Consider the following 20,257-nt stretch of genomic DNA (forward strand, 5'->3'; position numbering starts at 1 on the left):
TTAATTTATTCAAAGCCACAAAGGTCATTCTTTATTGTAACAGAAACAGGGTCTCATCCATATTTTAAAGAACTCTGGTAGTCTTACAAAGACTTCTCTAAATACCGTTATATTCCCCTATCCCACACCCAGGCATATATAGTCTTCTGGCCTCTCAACAAGAATCTTTGAAAGAACTGTTAACTGTCATAAACTTTAATTAGAGAATCACCAATGAAGTAGTAAGTGGGATCAGTTGCCTGGTTATCAACTTGGCCCATTATTAAATTAGACTATTCTCTATTCCTTATAGAGGAAGATAGTAACTGCAAAGAAAATGTGCTTACTATGTGAATAAAAGAGAATATTAATTCTCCCCACATGAAAATCTATACAGTGTTTCAGAAGAAAGTAGGAAAAGATAAGAACTGGAATGGAAACTCTTAATGGGTTGCTTCAATAAAAAAGAAATGCCAGACTGGTAGAGAAATATGTCAGTAATACAGTAATTATGCTAAGTTGTTTTGGGAAATTATATAAGAAATGAAACATGAAGAGATGGTATGAAAAAAGAAAAATAAGAGAACAAATAAGGTAAAGAACCTGAAACTCCTAAGAAATGAAATAAATTTAATATACTAATTATAACTGAGATTCCATTATCAGCAAGAAAGGGAAAAAACTTTCAGAAAATATGAAAATGGGATGGAAAAAGTCTTACTCTTTAACATCTTTAAGTTGTTCAATATCCTGTACTTTGACATAATCTGGGTCATGTGCCAAAAGGTGAATTGTATATGGAACAACATACTCGGGTAGAAGAGACAATAATTTTTCTGAAAAAGAAAAAGAAAAAGAAAAAACAAAACAAAACAAAACAAAAACAGCCAGGTTAGAAAACCAAATCTTACTCATTCTCTTTCTCTCTCTCTCTGATACTATGTTTCCTGCATCCCAATAGTTTACCACAATATGACTGGAAGAAAAATATATTAAAATGTCCAGTGTTGAGGTACATCATAAATTAAAGTTTATTCATTCATCCATCATGGCCAATATTGATTTCCCTACTAAATGCACCATGTGCTGAGGCTACAAAGACAAATATTTCAATTTTCAATAGATATGGGAAAAAGTGACCCAAACTATATTCAAGACTAAGGAACATAAGATCTATTTTTTTTTATTATTAGTAACTCTATGTTCAACACTCCCTTGTAAGCTACAGAGCAAAATGAAAAAAACTAGTAAATTTTTCAGTTAGTATGACACAAAAACAGGAAGTAACGGTTGATACTATTTGCTATTATTTGTAACATAAGAACAGATATAAAGGAATAGACATTGCTTCTAGGGCATTTTAAATAACAAACATCTTTTTAGTTTAAATTCAAATATTTTAATATTTTGACTGAGATCAGCATATTCCATTAGAGGTAGAATGGAAGTCCTAACTAGTTTTAATAAAGGTTACTCAAAAGACTAGGATTCATATTCTGAACAATTCGTTTTATATTTCCTCTCTCAAAATTTTAAATCAGATGTTGAATCTAGAGTATAATAATGTATGTGTCAATAAGGCACCAAGTTTTCTTTATTTCTACTGCTGAACTCAAAGAGAATAAGTTTGTGTGTAATATCATTCATTTCAAGGTAGGTATAGAAGAAAAAAGTAACAAGGTTCAAAAGTCAGTGAAAAAGTCTGTCAAACATTTATTGAGTGCTTACTCTTTTCCAGACGACCTATTTTTATTGGGGCTATTTTAAATATAAAGATGCATAAGACTAGATAAAAACCTCATACTAAAGCATGGACAGGACAGAAGCTATACTTCAATGTGGACAGTGCCCTAAAATAAAAATAGCTAACAACTACTGAGTACTTCTTTGGACCATGCATTATGCCAGGTGCTTTATACACATAACTTTTTAATCATAATCATAACCACCATAAGCTATGAGTAAAACTATACCAGTCTTACAAAAAGGAAACTAAAGCTCAGATTGCACAAGTAACCCGCCCAAACACAACCAGTAAATGGCAGTGGTGGGATTTGACTCCAGAGCCCTCATTTTTTCTAAGGTGAGGTAGGAACAGAAAGAAAGAGGGTCCTAGTGATGAGGTAACACCAAAACTGTATTTTAACAGATTCAAAAGGGGCAAACCACTCTCCTTCGTTTTGTTTGTTTGTTTGTTTGGACAGAAGGGGGACGCAATTTCCAGACAGAGTTGACAACAGAGAAAAAAGATGGCGATACAGATTTCAAATAATCCAGAGTACAATGAGCACAGAATTCATAGTCAGGAGTAGCTAGAGAGAAAGCTTAAAACTCAGGCTGAGGGCAAACTAAAAAGGGCCATGCTGATGAGCTTCAACTTGACCCTATGAGCAATAAGCAATCGACAAAGGTTTCAAGCAAGGAAGTGATGTGATCTCATCTGTTTTAGAAAGATAATTTTGACAGCGGTGTGGCACAGCTGGAGGTGGGTCAGAGGCAGGGGAACATTTACAACAGGGAGTTAGTTAGGAGTATATAAAATAATCCAAGTGAAATACAGCAGTGTAGGAGAGTTGAGGAGAAATATTCAAGATATCCAGAAGAATTAAGAGGATTTAGTGACCAACGAGAGGAAAAAAGAAGGCGTGAAGAATGCCTCTGATTTCTGACTTGCATAACTGGATGGATTTTAATGCTGTTGATCAAGTCACAGAAGTCAGAGGGGCACAAAAACTAATAGTGTGGATGGGGTAAAGTGAGCAGATTTTAAAAAGGCACACAGGAACCCACTATTAATGTCAGCTACAGGTGAGGACAACCAATAAAGATCGAAGACCGGTACTTTTTTAAACTAAAAGATAGTACTTAGACAATCTACATAAATGTACCGCTTACTGTTTTATTTACCTCCAAAGTCACTGATTTTTTTCCCTTGGCCTTTTAGTCAGTTGCATAAAGAGCTATGGGTTGATATTTAAATACCCATGCATTTATATTTTAAAATAACCTATTAAAAGGAAAAGCTGCTATTGAAAAACAGTAACAACTTCTTATTTAATGAGGGCAAGTTAGAATATAATAAATAACAGTAACATCATTTTGTGTTCTATAAAACTGAAACTGGCAGGATGGGAAAGTACACTTTTCATTTTCATATACGCTTACCACTAACAGCTGCATGCTGTTTCAGATACTCGCGTCTCACATTGATATTTTTTACCAGACACTGCCTGGCATGAGCTCTTCTTTCTTTTACAGGATCTTTTGCACAAAGTGCACAAATTGCCATATACTCAAGTGGAAGCCGTAATCGGGAAAGACCTTTGTGCAGTTTCTGAGCAAACACTTGTCTTACTTGATAGCATTCATCCTGAAAGACACAATTATTTAACATATTATCCACATGGTACCAAAGAGTAACAACTTTAGATATGAAATTTGCTATATCAAGTAACCAGAAGGGTAAACATAGCAAGTTTACCCACAATCACTGCTTCTGTTCACAAGACTGAGATGTGATAAGTTAATATCAAGGCTGGAGTGACCACCTGGACCCTAATAACTACCAGCTACCTGGTGTTAGAACATATTGAATGTAATCTTAAAACAGATAACACTAGTAAATATTAATCCATCCTAACTTAAATAAATGAGATGTGTAAAAAAAAAAAGTTTGAACACTATCTAATATTTAGCTTTTTCGTTTGCTGAGCAAGATAAAACTGTCCAATTTATATATTTTAGTCCTATCATTTAAAAAACTATTCAGATTAAAATGGACAACTCTGAAGGCAAGAGTTACTAATTTCAGAAACATCACATTACTTTCAGTTCTATAAATGAACCAATCTGTTCATTGCCACTGTGCCGGCTTTCTTCACGCTCCCCACTCTCCTAGACCACCCACCTCCACTCTCCTAGACCTCATCTTTAACGACAGCTCCTGTATCTTTCAGAAATCACTGAGGAATCTGTATCCTGCATCCACTTCTGTGCTCCCTTAGCACTCTGTGCTTATCTCCACCACAGCCTTTAGTATACAGTATGAAAACAACTGGTTTATCTGTCTTACCCAGTGCTGTTTGTTCTTTGAAGATGAGAACGACGTCTTTATTTTTCTTTGTGCCTCTAAACCTAGCACAATATCTGGTACACAGATTATCAGAATTTTTTCTAAACTACAGGGAAAAGCTCATATGACTTTTGAGCCATATACGAGACATACAAAGACCTTCTATGACATAAAAAGACTTTCATTATTACACCTTACACTCCACCAATGAACATAACATGTGGTATGTTTCATATTATTGCAACTTTATGTTTATTTCTTCTATCGAGAATATAAATTTTGTTTTTCTTCGAAACCTAGGTCATAACATCTTGCCCTTATCATTAAATCCCTATTTTGGGTATCTTCTTTCATTTAACTTAAACTTCAGTTTATTACAATACCAAATACCCACTTTTAAAAAAGTAGTCAAGTGCAGCCACTATGGAAAACAGTATGGAGGTTCCTCAAAAAACTAAAAACATAGTTGCCATATGATCCAGCAATCCCACTCCTGGGCATATACCTGGACAAAACTGTAATTCAAAAAGATACAGGCACCCCTTTATTCATAGCAGCACTATACACAATAGCCAAGATATGGAAACAACTTAAATGTCCATCGACAGATGAATGGATAAAGATGTGGTACATATATACAATGGAATACTACTCAGCCATAAAAAGAATGATACAATAATAATTCCATTCTTTTTTATGGCTAATATTCCATTGTATGTATGTGTGTGTGTGTGTGTGTGTGTATATATATATATATATATATACACACACACACATACACACACACACACCGTATCTTCTTTACCCACTCATCTGTTGAAGGACGTTTAGGTTGCTTTCATGTCTTGGCTATTGTAAATAGTGCTGCTACGAACACTGGGATGCATGTATCTTTTCAAATTAGAGTTTTTATCTTTTCCGGACATATGCCCAGGAAAGTGGGGTGGGGGAGGGATGGAGTGGGAGCTTGGGGTTAGCAGATGTAAACTATTATATATAGAATGGAAAAACAACAAGGTCAAGGTCCTACTGTAGAACACAGGGAACTATATTCAATATCCTGTGATAAACCATCATGGAAAAGCATATAAAAAAGAACATATACACACACACACACATACACACATACCTGAATCACTTTGCTGTATAGCATAAATTACCACAACACTGTATATCAACTATACTTCAATTATAAAAAAGAAGTAGTCAAGCTTTCACAGAAATATTGTCTATTATCTACCCTCATAATCCACAAAAGGAAGTTAAACTTATCTCATTCCTTCCTCAGTATTACTCCTATAGGGAGAGGAATTTTCAGTATTCAATTATTTATTACAAAAATACCCAATTACAAACTATGTAAGTAAAAGTCAATATATCACAAATATATTCACAAATGAACAGACCATTCATTAAAATATTAAACAAGAGGGAGAGGAACAAATTAGGAGTATGGGATTAATAGATACAAAGTACTATACATAAAATAGAAAAGCAATAAGGATTTACTGTATAGCACAGGGAATTATACCTAATATCTTGTAATAATCTATATAGTGGAATATAATCTGCAAAAGTCAACCTGAATCACTAAGCTGGTTACACCTGAAACTAACACAATATTATAAATCAAATATACTTCAATAAAGCAAACAACAGAAACACTGAATAGCACTCAAACATCCCTCCCCCTATCCCTATCCCCTAGTTAGATACACTAGGGGGATAGAACATGTCATTCTCTCATTAAGCATCGAGGATCCAACAGTACAATGCAAATTCATTACAAAGTCAATTGTGAATCATAGCAAAGGTAGGAGAGTTTCAAAGTCATTAAAGTGATGTTAGAAAAGAACTGTCAAATCATATGCCAGAAAAGAACTGTCAAATCATTTAACAACAAAAGATTAGAAAACTGACCACAGTGATGATACAGTATGTACATCAAAAGAGAATTATGTGAATAAAGATTAAAAGATGTGCTCCTGGGAACTGAGGAAGTCTTCCAATATTTGTTTTTTGCAAAGATTTACCCTTTTCGTTAGGTTATAAAAAAAATATGAAGGACAGATTTATCCCTTTGACTAGGTTATTAAAAAATGTGAAGTAAAGATTTACCCTTTTGACTAGGTTATAAAAGCATGTGAAGTAAAGGATAGAGTGATACAATATTTATCAGGAAAAATACACTCTCAAAAAAGCACACTTGATACTTTCATGGTTATACTTATAACCAATAATTGGTTCAACATAAAGAAGATGGTGTCTAATACTACAAAATATTTTTCCCAAGGATAAAGTTCTGATCAAAGCTTTTATTCACTACTAAGAAATTAATTTTAGTCTGCATCTTAAATTAAATTTTAATGTCCTTTTTTAAATTGAAATATAGTTGATTTACAATGTTGTGTTAATTTCTGCTGTACAGCAAAGTGTACTTTTTAAGTATAAATTATCCTCAGAGCTACTTCTAGTATCTTGCAAATAGTTCAATTACTCTGTGTACTGCACTGTGTTATCAACACTTATTTATATTTTCTGTTCTCCTAAGAGGTTATCTTCTTGTGGGCTGTAGCCATGACTCATCTTTGCATTTACAGAACCTAGAACAATGCATAGCACATAGCAGTATACAGCAAATTTTAATGAATTGCATTCAAATTCTAAAATACCTAAGTAATTATTAAATAATTTTAAGATTATTATTGAATTTCTATTCCTCTATATTTACTTTCTATTCAAATACATGACAAAGGTCACTGAGACACAATATTGCCTTTAAAGATCTCAACTCAAGCAAAGAGAAATAAACCATAGGTACATAACTAAGCACAATGCATGTATGTACCGGAGGACTAGAGACAAAATCTGTAGCTGTAAGAACAAGAGCAAGTTTTGTGGAGAAGGCTGTGCCTGAGCCTTGATTTGCAGAAAGGGTTGGATTTGGATGTGTAGAAATGAGAGGGTGAAAACAAAATTAGAGGCAGCAAACCACAGGTACATAAAAGAAAAAAATGTTCGGCTTTGTTGAAATAAGCATGGGTAAAGGGCAGTGTGCTAAACAGAATTTTTAAATGTATATTTGGGTCCAAATATTAGAAGGGCTTGAATGGCAATGTAAAATATATGCGATTTTTTCTTTCTTACGAGTGTAAGAGCCTAAATATTTTTGACCAGGGGAATAACATGATCAGAACTGTAACAGAGAAATTTAACGAACTACAGAGAATAGCATAGTTGAGAGCTAATGATGGGTACAGCAGTAAGAATGGTTAAGAAGGTATGAATAAAAAGAGATATAATAGATATCAAAGGACAGAATTATCTGTACTTTTGCAACAAGGTGCAACTACAAGCAAATAGTCAAATATAAATCATCATTTTAGGTCTAAGAAATGCCAACCAGCTTTATTTAATGCTTATTGAGGCTCTCTGCAGGTCAGGAAAGAATAGATTTGGGAAAGATTCAGTCTTACCTTCACAGAACATGAAAGTTTGAAATTTCTGTTTAGCACTGGAAGTGGGACTGGAAACTTGAGAAGGGCCAGAAAATGTAGTCGAGAAGCATGACAAAGATCAGGAGACAAAAAACAAGAGCGTTTCAAGAATAAAGGTGCAGTGAGCTGTGTCAAATGATGCAAAAAGGACATGTATAATAAAAATTAAGATCATTGGGGCTTCCCTGGTGGTGCAGTGGTTGAGAGTCCGCCTGCCGATGCAGGGGACACGGGTTCGTGCCCTGGTCCGGGAAGATCCCACATGCCGCGGAGCGGCTGGGCCCGTGAGCCATGGCCGCTGAGCCTGCGCGTCCGGAGCCTGTGCTCCGCAACAGGAGAGGCCACAACAGTGAGAGGCCCGTGTACAGAAAAAAAAAAAAAAATTAAGATCATTGGATTGGGGGACTTAATTAGACCATTTTTGGAAAACAGTGAAGGCAAATGGCAAAATATGAGTAGTGAGGAGTGAGAGGATCAGAGAGACAAAGATACAGATTACTCTTTCTTGACGTTTGGAGGTTTAAAAAGAAGAGACAAGCATGTGGTTTAAAGGAAAAGCATAATTAGGAAAAAGTTTTGCATAGGATAGGGTAATCTCATGTTTGTAAGTTGTGAAAATGTGCTAATAATTAACTCTGAACCATTAACACATGTTCCACAGTCAGAATTTCAAAACAATCTTTAAACTTAGGTAATCTGAACTTTGACCTTGGGAATCTGGTGACTGAGATAGTAACATAAAACAAATAGTGTGCTAGAAAAGAAAGTCTCTAGAACTTACCAAGTGTGGATGCTTTTTGCACGTAGTGGACATTTAACTAATGATCTGCACAAACTTATTACACACAGGGAGTTTCAAACAAAGCCCATCTCTTTTAACATATTTTCATACATACCTTTTTAAAAAAAAAAAAATTTCTACTTCACAACCGACAACACCAATACACTAACAAATACCAGACCAAGAATCCAACAACTCAATGGACTGCAACTCAATGGGAGAAAATATTTGCAAATGAAGCAGCTGACAAAGGATTAATCTCCAAAATTTACAAGCAGCTCATGCAGTTCAATAACAAAGAAACCAACAACCCAATCCAAAAATGGGCAGAAGACCTAAACAGACATTTCTCCAAAGAAGATACACAGATTGCCAACAAACACATGAGAGGATGCTCAACATCACTAATCATTACAGAAATGCAAATCAAAACTACAATGAGGTATCACCTCATACTAGTCAGAATGCCCATCATTAAAAAATCTACAAACAATAAATGTGGGAGAGGGTGCAGAGAAAAGGGAACCCTCTCGCACTGTTGGTGGGAGTGTAAATTGATACAGCCACTATGGAGAACAGTATGGAGGTTCCTTAAAAAACTAAAAATAGAATTACCATACGACCCAGCAATCCCACTACTGGGCATATACCCTGAGAAAACCATAATACCAAAAGAGTCATGTACCACAATGTTCACTGCAGCTCTATTTACAATAGCCAGGACATGGAAGCAACCTAATTGTCCATCGACAGATGAATGGATAAAGAAGATGTGGCACATATATACAATGGTATATTACTCAGCCATAAAAAGAAACGAAATTGAGTTATTTGTAGTAAGGTGGATGGACCTAGAGTCCGTCATACAAAAAAAAAAAAAAAAACCTAGGGGCAGGACAGGAATAAAGACGTAGACATACTAGAGAATGGACTTGAGGACACAGGGAGGGGGAAGGGTAACCTGGGACAAAGTGAGAGAGTGGCATGTACATATATACACTACCAAATGTAAAACCAATAGCTAGTGGGAAGCAGCCGCATAGCACAGGGAGATCAGCTCACATAGCAGAGGGAGATCAGCTCGGTGCTTTGTGACCACCTAGTGGGGTGGGATAGGGACGGTGGGAGGGAGGGAGACGCAAGAGGGAATTGATACGGGGATATATGTATATGTACAGCTGATTCACTTTGTTATAAAGCAGAAACTAACACACCATTGTAAAGCAATTATACTCCAATAAAGATGTTAAAAAAATAAAAAAGAGTAAATGTACAGAGATACGAAAAGTTTGAGTTGCCTGACACACGTCCCAGCAGAAGTCAAACAAAGCAATGTTCTGCCTCCCTGCTTCAGCTCTCATTATCATAAACAAATGTCTGTTTGGTGGTCTCTCTAGTGCCACATTTTTTGCATTTTTATACTTTTTACTGGTGATTTTGTTGTTTAAAATAGCTCCCATGCATACTGCTGAAGTGCTGTTTCGTGTTCCTAAGAGCAAGAAGGCTGTATGTGCCTTATGGAGAAAATCTGTGTCACATAAGCTTCATTCAAGCATGAGTTACAGCACTGTTGGCCATGAGTTCAATGTTAATGAAACAACTATACACTAAAAAAGGTGCCATTAAACAGAACCAGACAAAAAACAAAGTTGTGTTCTACTGCAAGTAACAAGAATCAACTGTACTATGTCAGCAACCCACAATTCAAATGACAGTTTTAGAACTCTAAAATGTTTCACATACATAAATTTTCCAAGAGGAGACACAAACATTCAAGATTTTTATCTCTTTATCATGGTGGACTTTCTCCTTCCTAAAAGTCAAAGACCATAGAAAGTCATGTTCTATATAGCCATTTTCCTTACATTGATAGCTAAAGCACATAGCTGATATTGTTCTAATGTGATAATTTCATGATAACAGGGTTCCTGTGCCAGCTTCACAATAGCACTCCCAGCAGCAAGTCTCAGACGTGACATATCTGGTTTACTGAAAAATAAGCAAGAAAGAATGTGAATTAGACTTCTAAATGTCTGCACAAAAACATTCCTACTTTGAATATTTAATTTTATAAAAATTCCTCTGGCCAAGGAAAAAAAAGGGTAGAAAACAATTTAGTGATACTGAACACTATATTATGCTTCCTTCACTTCTCTAAGATGGTGTGTAATGCCACAAAATTCTTCTCTTGAACATAAGTCTATGCTAGTCATTGAATTCTCTTATCCCACACAAAACAGCTTTCAGCCAAGCCTAGAACAAATATATTTGTATGTTTAGTTGTTAGGTCTTAAGTCTTCCACTACAGATTTTTTTTTAATGTGTTTACTTATACATTAGGCATAAAATATCCTAAGTTCCTAATCAGTCAACTGAAACTATGGTGCTAAGTACAAAAGAAGTGGAATGAAAGCAGGTGTAGTGGATAAAACATTACTACTTTTAGCTAGTATTCAATCTTTGAAATACCCCCAAGAGCCTATATTTAAGAAATTTTTTGCTAAATGGGACATACTTAAACAATTAGGAAATTCCTGACTAGTAAATATATTTAAACAATCCTTCCTAATACACTGACATGTTAGATGAATTACTAATGTAACTGGACTAATGTAAGGAGGGAAACTGTAACTCCTTAATTAGGATCCCCTATGTAGTTCCATAGTAAAAGATTATTATTTAATATTCATACAACAAATATGTGTCAATTTTATATATGGTACTGAGAGGGACTTAAAAGAGACAAAGCTCATTAAAAGAGACAAAGCTCAGTCTTCCAAGATCTAATGATCTAGTTGGTTTAAGACTCTTCCTTTATCTTTCTAAGGATTTTGTAAAAATATTTATTGAATGTATGCCAACATTAATAAGGTTCTGAAGTTACAGGTCCCAGAGGTGCTTTTCAGTTCATCAACAGCAATATTCCAAGTAGTTAATATAAGGTAAATCACCCAACCACTGCTAAGGAAAGTCTGATTTTTCTTGTTGGAGTTTTTTTAGTACAAATAAAAAACTAAATAATTACAATACTTTACAACTACGTTTTTGAAGACCCAGTTTAAAAACAGAGACCCAGTGAGTGCTCCTGCAGCGGGGACATGTCAGGTCTTAGCAGCTGCAGGCTCTGTGGGCATGTACACATGGGGGCTGGGCCAGGCTAGGGTCTGAGCTGCCTCCATAGCTCCCACAGTGGGTCCAGGTGCACGACTACTGCAGTCCTGAGACCTGACTTCAGTGGATCTGCACTGGTGGCCTTGTGGAAACAACTCCTGAGAGACACCAGGGACAACTGCTGGCATACCCACAGTTGAGGTGGGGCCGAGGGCAGTACCAACAACAGTGTACTTTGTGAGTCTGCACAACAGGTGAAACGTGACACAAAAGAGCACACTCAGTTGAACAGCTCCAGTGGAAGAACACTCAGTGGCTCCTCTCCCAGTGGGAGCATTCCAATCCCACCTACCTTGCACCACAGCTTAGAAACGTTATCTGGGGCTTCTACTCCAACAACTAGGGAGCAGACCCTGCCCCGACAAGGCAATGACAACCACAGAGCAAAGAGAAGGCCCTGGTCAATATCCTGTGCAGGCCCTGGTCACCACAACATCAGTCACACCTCCTATCAAGGGGATAATGGCCAGCATACACCGAGGAAAGAGGTAGCAGGCATCCATACTAAAAACAGCCCTCACACCAAAAAATATTAAACCCACACAGGCTACACAGGGACATTCCCACATAAAAATACCCTCCAAGACCACAGTATATAACTGTTTCTCCTAAACTCATAGAGCAAGAGAAATATAAGTAAAATGAAGAAGCAGAGGAACCATTCCCAATTAAAAGATCAAGAGAATTCCCCTGAAAGAACAAACAATGAAACAGACTGCTTCAATCTAATAGACACCAAGTTCAAAAAGGAGATAATGAAAATACTGAAGGAATTAAGAAAGGCTATAGACATAGATGCAGATTACTGTAAGAAGGACCTAGAAACTGTAAGGAGGAGCCAAGAAAAAATGGAGAATTCATTTGAAGAGACGAAAGCTGAACTAAAGGCTATGAATAGCAAAATGAATACTGTAGAAGAAGGAATAAGTGATGTGGAAGATAGAATAATGGAAATCACCCAGTTAGAACAGCAGACAGAAACCCAAATGAAAAAAAGAACAATATAAAGCGTGTCAACCTACGCATAATAGGGATTCCAGAACAAGAGGAAAGAGAAAAGGGGATTGAAAATGTATTTGAAGAAATTAAGGCTGAAAACTTCCCAAGTCTAAAGAAGGAAACAGATATCTAGATACAGGAAGCAAAGAGGGTCCCAAACAAGATAAACCCAAACAGACTTACACTAAGACATATTATAATAAAAATGGCACATGTTAAAGATAAAGAGAGGACTCTACAGGCAGCAAGAGAAAAACAAAGTGTTAATTACAGGGAAACTCCCATAAGGCTATCAGTTGATTTCTCTACAGAAAGTTGCAGGCCGGAAGGGAATAGCAAGATATATTCAAAGTCCTGAACGGGAAAAATCTGCAACCTAGCATACTCTACCCAGCAAGATTATCACTTAGAATAGAAGGAAAGATAAAGAATTTCTCAGACAAACAAAAACTAAAAGAATACAGCAATACTAAACCTATCCTAAAGGAAATGCTGAAAGGTCTTCTCTAAGTAGAAAAGATGTAAGGATCTATACGAAAGAGAAAGTCATAATTGGAAAGTAAATCACTTAAATAAGCAAGTACACAGATTAACAAAACATCAAAAAATTTCTGTGAAAGCGATGATTACCACAATGAACAGCAAAAGTGTGAACATGAAGATGTAAAAGAGGACATCAAAATCATAAAATGTGGTGAAGTAAGAAAACATACATTTTTTTTTTAATTTGTTTGAGCCTGTATGACTACCAGTCTAAAGCAAGGAGATATAGGAAAAGTGTTAACGTATTTGAAAAACAGGGCAACCACAAATCAAAAACATACAAGAGATTCACAAAAACAAAGAGAACATAAGAATAACACAAAAGAAAATCATCAAACCACAAAAGGAAAAAGGAAAAGAAAGGGACAAAGAAGAAATATAAAATCAATGGGAAAACAAGGTTTAAAATGGCAATAAATACATATCTATCAGTAATTACCTTAAATGTCGATGGACTAAATGCTCCAATCAAAAGACACAGAGTGGCAAATTGGATTAAAAAAAAAAAAAAAGAGCCTACAATATGCTGCCTACAAGAGACCTACTTTAGGGCAAAGGAGACACACAGATTGAAGTGAGGGGATGGAAAAAGATATTTCATGCAAACAGAAATGACAAGAGACCGGGGGTCAAAATACTCATATCAGACAAAACAGACTTTAAAACAAAGGCTATAAAGAAAGATAAAAAAGGACACTATATAATGATAAAAGGATCAGTACAAGGAGAGAATATTACACTTGCCCACTTATATGCACCCAATATAGGAGCACCCAAATACATAAAACAAACACTAACACACATAAAAAGAGAAACTGACAGGAATACAATAATAGTAGGAGGCTTTAACACCCCATTCACATCAATGGACAGATCTTCAAGACAGAAAATCAATAAGGCAACAGAGATCCTAAATGATACAACAGAACAGTTAGACTTAATTGATATCTTCAGTACAATACATCCAAAAAAAGAATACACATTCTTTTTAAGGGCACATGGAACATTCCCTAGGAGAGACCACATACTAGGGCACAAAACAAGCCTCAACAAATTTAAGAGTATAGAAATTATTTGAAGCATCTTTTCTGACCACAACGGCATGAGACTAGAAATCAACCACAGAAAAAGAATGAGAAAAAAACAATTACATGGAGACTAAACAATATGCTACTAAAAAACCAACAGGGCAACGATGAAATCAAAGAAGAAATTTAAAAACGCTTTGAGGCAAATGACAATGAAAACACAACCATACAAAATCTATGGGATACAGCAAAAGCAGTTCTTAGAGGGAAGTTCATAGCAATACAGGCCTTCTTTAAGAAACAAGAAAAATCTCAAATAAACAACCTAACCCACCACCTAAAAGAATTAGAAAAAGAAGAACAAACAAAACCTAAAGTCAGCAGACTAAAGGAGATAATAAAGCTCAGAGAGGAAATAACTAAAATCGAGATTAAAAAACAATTAAAAAAATCAATAAAACCAAGAGCTAGTTCTTTGAAAGGGTAAACAAAATTGACAAACCTCTGGCCAGGCTCACCAAGAAGAAAAGAGAGAAGACATAAATAAACAAAATAAGAAATTAAAGATGAGAAATCACACCTGATACCACAGAAATACAAAAAAAAAAAAAAAGAGAGAGAATACTATGAACAATACTGTAAACCTAGAAGAAGTGGACAACTTTCGAGAAACATACAGCCCACCAAAACTGAATCAAGAAGAAACAGATAACTTGAACAGGCCAACCACTAGAATGATACAGAATCTGAGAAAACAAACTCCTACAAACCAAAGTCCAGGACCAGATGGTTTCACTGGGGAATTCTACGAAACATACAAAAAAGAACTTATACTGATCCTTCTCAAACTCTTACAAAAGACTAAAGAGGAAGGAACACTCCCAAAGACATTCTATGAAGCCACCATCACCCTGATACCAAAACCAGACAAACACACCACCATAAAGCAAATTATAGGCCAATATTTTTGATGAATAGACACAAAAATTATCAACAAAGTATCAGCAACTTGAATCCAACAACAAATAAAAAAGGTCATACACCATGATCAAGTTGGATTCATCCCAGGGTCACAAGGATGGTTCAACATACGCAAATCAATCAATGTGATACATCACATCAACAAAAGAAAGGACAAAAACCACATGATCATCTCACTAGATGCAGAAAAAGCATTTGATAAAATTTAACATCCATTCATGATAAAAACCCTTATGAAAGTGAGTATAGAGGGAGCATAGCTCAACATAATAAAAGCTATTTATGACAAACACACAGACAATATAATACTCAACACTGAAAAGCTGAAAGCCTTCCTGCTAAAATCTGCAACAAGACAAGGATGCCCACTCTCACCACTTCTCTTCAACACAGTATCGGAAGTCCTAGCCAAAGCAATCAGAGAAGGAAAAGAAATAAAAGCTATTCAAATTGGTGGGGAAGAGGTAAAATTATTGTTATACACACATAATATTAATTATCAGAGAGCCCAGAAATAAACACACACACCTATGGACAATTAATCTTCAACAAAGGAGACATGATATTATTATATGTAGAAAACTCTAAGGACTCCACACAAAAAGTACTATAACTGATAAATGAATTCAGCAAAGTAGCAGGATACAACATTAACATACAGAAATCAGTTGCATTTCTTTACACTAACAATGAAATATTAGAAAGGGAATGTGAACAAACAATCCCTTTTCAAACTGTACCCCGCAAAATAAAATACTTAGAAATAAACCTGACCAAGGAGCTGAAAGACTTATATGGTGAGTACTACAAAACATTAACAAAGGAAACTGAAGATGATTCAAAGAAATGGAAAAACATCCCAAGCTCTTGGATTGAAAAGAATTAATATTGTTAAAATGGCCATACTACCCAAAGCAGTCTACAGATTTAATGCGATCCCTATCAAATTATCCATGACATTTTTCACAGAACAAAAATAAATAATCCTAAAATGTATATGGAACCATAAAAGACCCAGAATTACCAATGCAATCCTGAGGAAAAAGAACAAAGCAGGAAACCCTCCCAGACTTCAGATAATACTACAAGGCTACAGTAATCAAAACAGCATGATGCTGGCACAAAAAGGGACATATGGATCAACAGAACAGAACAAAGAGCCCAGAAATAAACCCACACACTTAATCTTCAAGAAGGAGGCAAGGGCTTCCCTGGTGGTGCAGTGGTTGAGAGTCCGCCTGCCAATGCAGGGGACACAGGTTTGTGCCCTGGTCCAGGAAGATCTCACATGCCACGGAGTGGCTAGGCCCGTGAGCCGTGGCCGCTGAGCCTGCACGTCTGGAGCCTGTGCTCTGCAACGGGAGAGGCCACAACAGTGAGAGGCCCGCGTACCGCAAAAAAAAAAAAAAAAAAAAAAAAGAAAGGAAGCAAGAATATACAATGGGGAAAAAGCAAGTGGTGCTGGGAAAGCTGGACAGCTGCACGTGAATCAATGAAGTTAAAACACACCCTCACACCATACACAAAAATAAACTCAAAATGGCTTAAAGACAAGATACCACAAAACTCCTAGAAGAGAACAAAGGTGAAACATTCTCTGACATAAATCGTACCAATGTTTTCTTAGGTCAGGGTCCCAAGGCAATAGAAACAAAAGCAAAAATAAACAAATAAGACCTAATGAAACTTAAAAGCTTTTGCACAGCAAAGGAAACCACAAACAAAATGAAAAGACAACCCAGAGACTGGGAGAAAATATTTGCAAATGACGCAACTGACAAGGGCTTAATCTCCAAAATATACAAACAGCTCATACAACTCTACAACAATAAAAAACAAACAACCCAATCAAAAAATGTGCAGAGGACCTAAATACACATTTCTCCAAAGAAGACATACAGATGGCCAATAGGCACATGAAAAGATGCTCAACATTGCTAATTATTAGAGAAATGCAAATCAAAACTACAATGAGGTACCACCTCACACTGGTCAGAATGGCCATCATTAAAAAGTCTACAAATAACAAATGCTGGAGAGGTGTGGAGAACAGGGTACCCTCTTATGCTATTGGTGGGAATGTAAATCGGTAAAGCCATTATGGAAAACAATATGGAATTTCCTCAAAAAACTAAAAACAGAGTTGCCATATGATCCAGCAATCCCACTCCTGGGCATAAACCCAGACAAAACTATAATTCGAAAAGATACAGGCACCCCTATCTTCACAGCAGCACTATTTACAATAGCCAAGACATGGAAACAAGCTAAATGTCCACTGATAGATGAATGGATAAAGAAGATGTGGTGTATATAATGGAATATTAATGGAATATTACTCGGCCATCAAAAAAGAATGAAATAATGCCATTTGCAGCAACACAAATGGACCTAGAGATTATCATACTAAGCAAAGTAACTCAGAAAGAGAAAGACAAATACCATATGATATCACTTACATGTGGAATCTAAAATATGACATGAATCAACATTATCTATGAAACAAAAACAGACTCACAGATATAGAAAATAAACTTGTGGTTGCCAAAGGGGAGGAGGTGTAGGGGAGGGAAGGATTGGGAGTTTGGGATTAGTAGAGGCAAACTTTTATATACAGGATGGATAAACAAGGCCCTACTGTATAGTATAGGGAACTATATTCAATATCCTGTGACAAAATACAATGGAAAAGAATATGAAAAGATTTTATATATATATATATATATATATAAAAATGTTTACCTGAGTCACTCTGCTGTACAGCAGAAATTAACACACCACTGTAAATCAACTATACTTCAGTAAAATTAAAAAAAAAAAGCAGACCCAATGTAATTCAAATACATGTGCAGAATTCAAGTACACACGTGATTTTATTAAAGAATAACATGGATAAAAACAGGTGAGGGACTTTTCTGGTGGCGCAGTGGTTAAGAATCCACCTGCCAATGCAGGGGACACGGGTTCAAGCCCTGGTCCAGGAAGATCCCACATGCCACACAGCAACTAAGCCTATGCACCACAACTACTGAGCCTGCACTCTAGAGCCCGCGAGCCATGACTACTGAGCCCACGTGCCACAGCTACTGAAGCCCACGCACCTAGAGCCTGTGCTCCACAGCAAGAGAAGCCACCGCAATGAGAAGCTCGCGCGCCGCAGTGAAGAGTAGCCCCTGCTCACCCCAACTAGAGAAAGCCCGCGTGCAGCAACGAAGACCCAACGTAACCAAAAATAGATTAAAAAAGAAACAAAAACAGGTGAGATCTAAAGTGCACATAAACAATGTAATTAATAAATTTAAGACAAAACGTATTAATACTAAGGAAATTTTCCTCTAATTATTATGTAAATCTTGAACGCTAGCATGTAATTATAAGAGTAGAAGGTGAAGACAACTAATTAGACTGAAGGAGGGTAAATAAATGAGTTATACATGTAGAATGCTTTACAGAGTTTTCTTATTATTTGATTTGTTTGAGAAGAATGTGCTACTGTTAATATTCTATGCAAAAAATACAGCAAGAGCAAAACATATAAGAAGAAAAGAAACAAAGATGGAAAAGTATTAAGCAGCTGGCAATCACCATTTATATTTTGTTCTAAAGACTTGAAGCTAGATACATATGTTAAGGTGGGGGAAGTTATTCTCACATGTTTTATTACCAATAAGAGACAATAAATGACACTTGTGTTTTCACAGAGGACAAACTTCTAAATTTTAGCTAACCTTGACATAATAACCACTACCACCATCAATACTTCTAATTACTATGTGCTGGGCAGTGTTTTAAATACATTAAATATACTAACTTATTTATTATCATAACAGCTAGACGAGATAGGCGTAATCATTATCTCTGTTTTATAGATGAGGAAACTGAGGTACAGAGAGGTTAAAGTAACTTGCTGAAAGGCACCTCGCTGCTAAGAGGTGGTGCCAGGATTTGAATCTGGGCTCCAGAGCTCATGTTTTCAGTCACTATACTATACATCTTTCAAAGAAAACAAAATAAAACAAACAAAAAGGTATGTGTATTTTTTAAAATTTGCATCAAGTGCATTTTTCACATTTGCATATATTTATACTTCTGGAAACAGATTCAGTAAGTTGCCTTCTATCCAGTCTGTTCTTTTAGCTTTAGACATTAACAAGAATGTAAAACATCAGTTATTGATTGGTACAGTAACATTTTCACATTAGATATTCAAAACAGTAAACATCTATTGTTTAAAATACTTAAGACTGCACAGCAGTACCTTGCACTAGACATGAGACTGTCATTTTGAAATAACCACTATACAAAAGCGTATTACAATAAAAATATATGCATACCTACAAAGCAATATTAATTATCTTTTAAAAAAGAAACCATCATTCAACAATTACACCAGACATTAAAATAGTGTGTAATCCAAAGAACTCTGAAGTTGTAATTACATACCTAATTTTCCCCTGTTCTGTCAAGTCTCCATCACTATGCAGTATTGTTGTGAGCAATCTTAAAGTAGAAGTTCCTGATTTACTGTGATTATTTTTCATTCCAAGTAGCCATCGAACCATCATTTTAATAGCCTGAATCTATTTAAAATACAAATTGACAAATAAAACATTGCTACCATTTAAAGAAATTCTATATCAGCCCTGAAAAAGAATGAAGAAATGTTTTTAACAGATATTTTTTAAGAAAAGGAAAGAAAAAAATTATTTTTTTCTGCATGTGTGAAGATAACTTTTTGAATGTTTTAAATTAAAGATGTCTCACCCCCAGGTAGTTGACAAATGAACGATTTATCTAAAAACTGGTTCTTTTTGCTTTTTAAAAAATGTTTCCCCAACAAACACTTTACCCTTTAGAACCCATAGTAAAATCGTGCTAACTTCCCTAGTCCAGAAAGATCCCGACTGAAAATTATATTCGATCTTTTGTGTCTAAGAGTTGATACCACCTTACATTTGTACTGCATTTGACAATTATGAAGTACTTAGTACTTTAAAACCTGTTATTGCCTCTAAGGCTTGCAACAGTCCTTTCAAAGGGGTGCATATTATCTCTTTTTCACATATTATCTTAATTTTTACAGATCTGAGGCTCCAGAGCTAAATGGGTTTTGAACAGTGGCATGTGGCTATCAGTCTTAAGATCCTCTTCCTGGGCCACTTTGTAACCATGAACTTAAGCGCAGGCGGCCCGCCTTCTAGTGCAG

The 20,257-nt window shown here is 35.8% G+C and overlaps 1 protein-coding gene across 7 annotated transcripts in view; it reads right to left on the reverse strand.

Annotated features, from left to right (window-relative positions):
* Nucleotides 1-20,257, reverse strand: part of PDS5B (PDS5 cohesin associated factor B) — a 197,241-nt gene that overhangs the window by 18,428 nt on the left and 158,556 nt on the right. For all 7 annotated transcript variants that reach the window (XR_007473087.1, XM_004282205.3, XM_004282206.4 and 4 more), the window contains 4 exons: nucleotides 19,495-19,631; nucleotides 10,195-10,318; nucleotides 3,145-3,349; nucleotides 701-815 (listed from right to left, as the gene is read on the reverse strand). Coding sequence is in view for 6 of the 7 variants with exons in the window: in XM_004282205.3 (XP_004282253.1) it covers nucleotides 701-815; nucleotides 3,145-3,349; nucleotides 10,195-10,318; nucleotides 19,495-19,631 (581 nt within the window). In the remaining variant the exon portion in view is untranslated. The remainder of the gene's footprint in view (nucleotides 1-700; nucleotides 816-3,144; nucleotides 3,350-10,194; nucleotides 10,319-19,494; nucleotides 19,632-20,257) is intronic.

Source organism: Orcinus orca, chromosome 18, assembly GCF_937001465.1.
Source record: "Orcinus orca chromosome 18, mOrcOrc1.1, whole genome shotgun sequence".
NCBI classification, from domain to species: Eukaryota; Metazoa; Chordata; class Mammalia; order Artiodactyla; family Delphinidae; genus Orcinus; species Orcinus orca.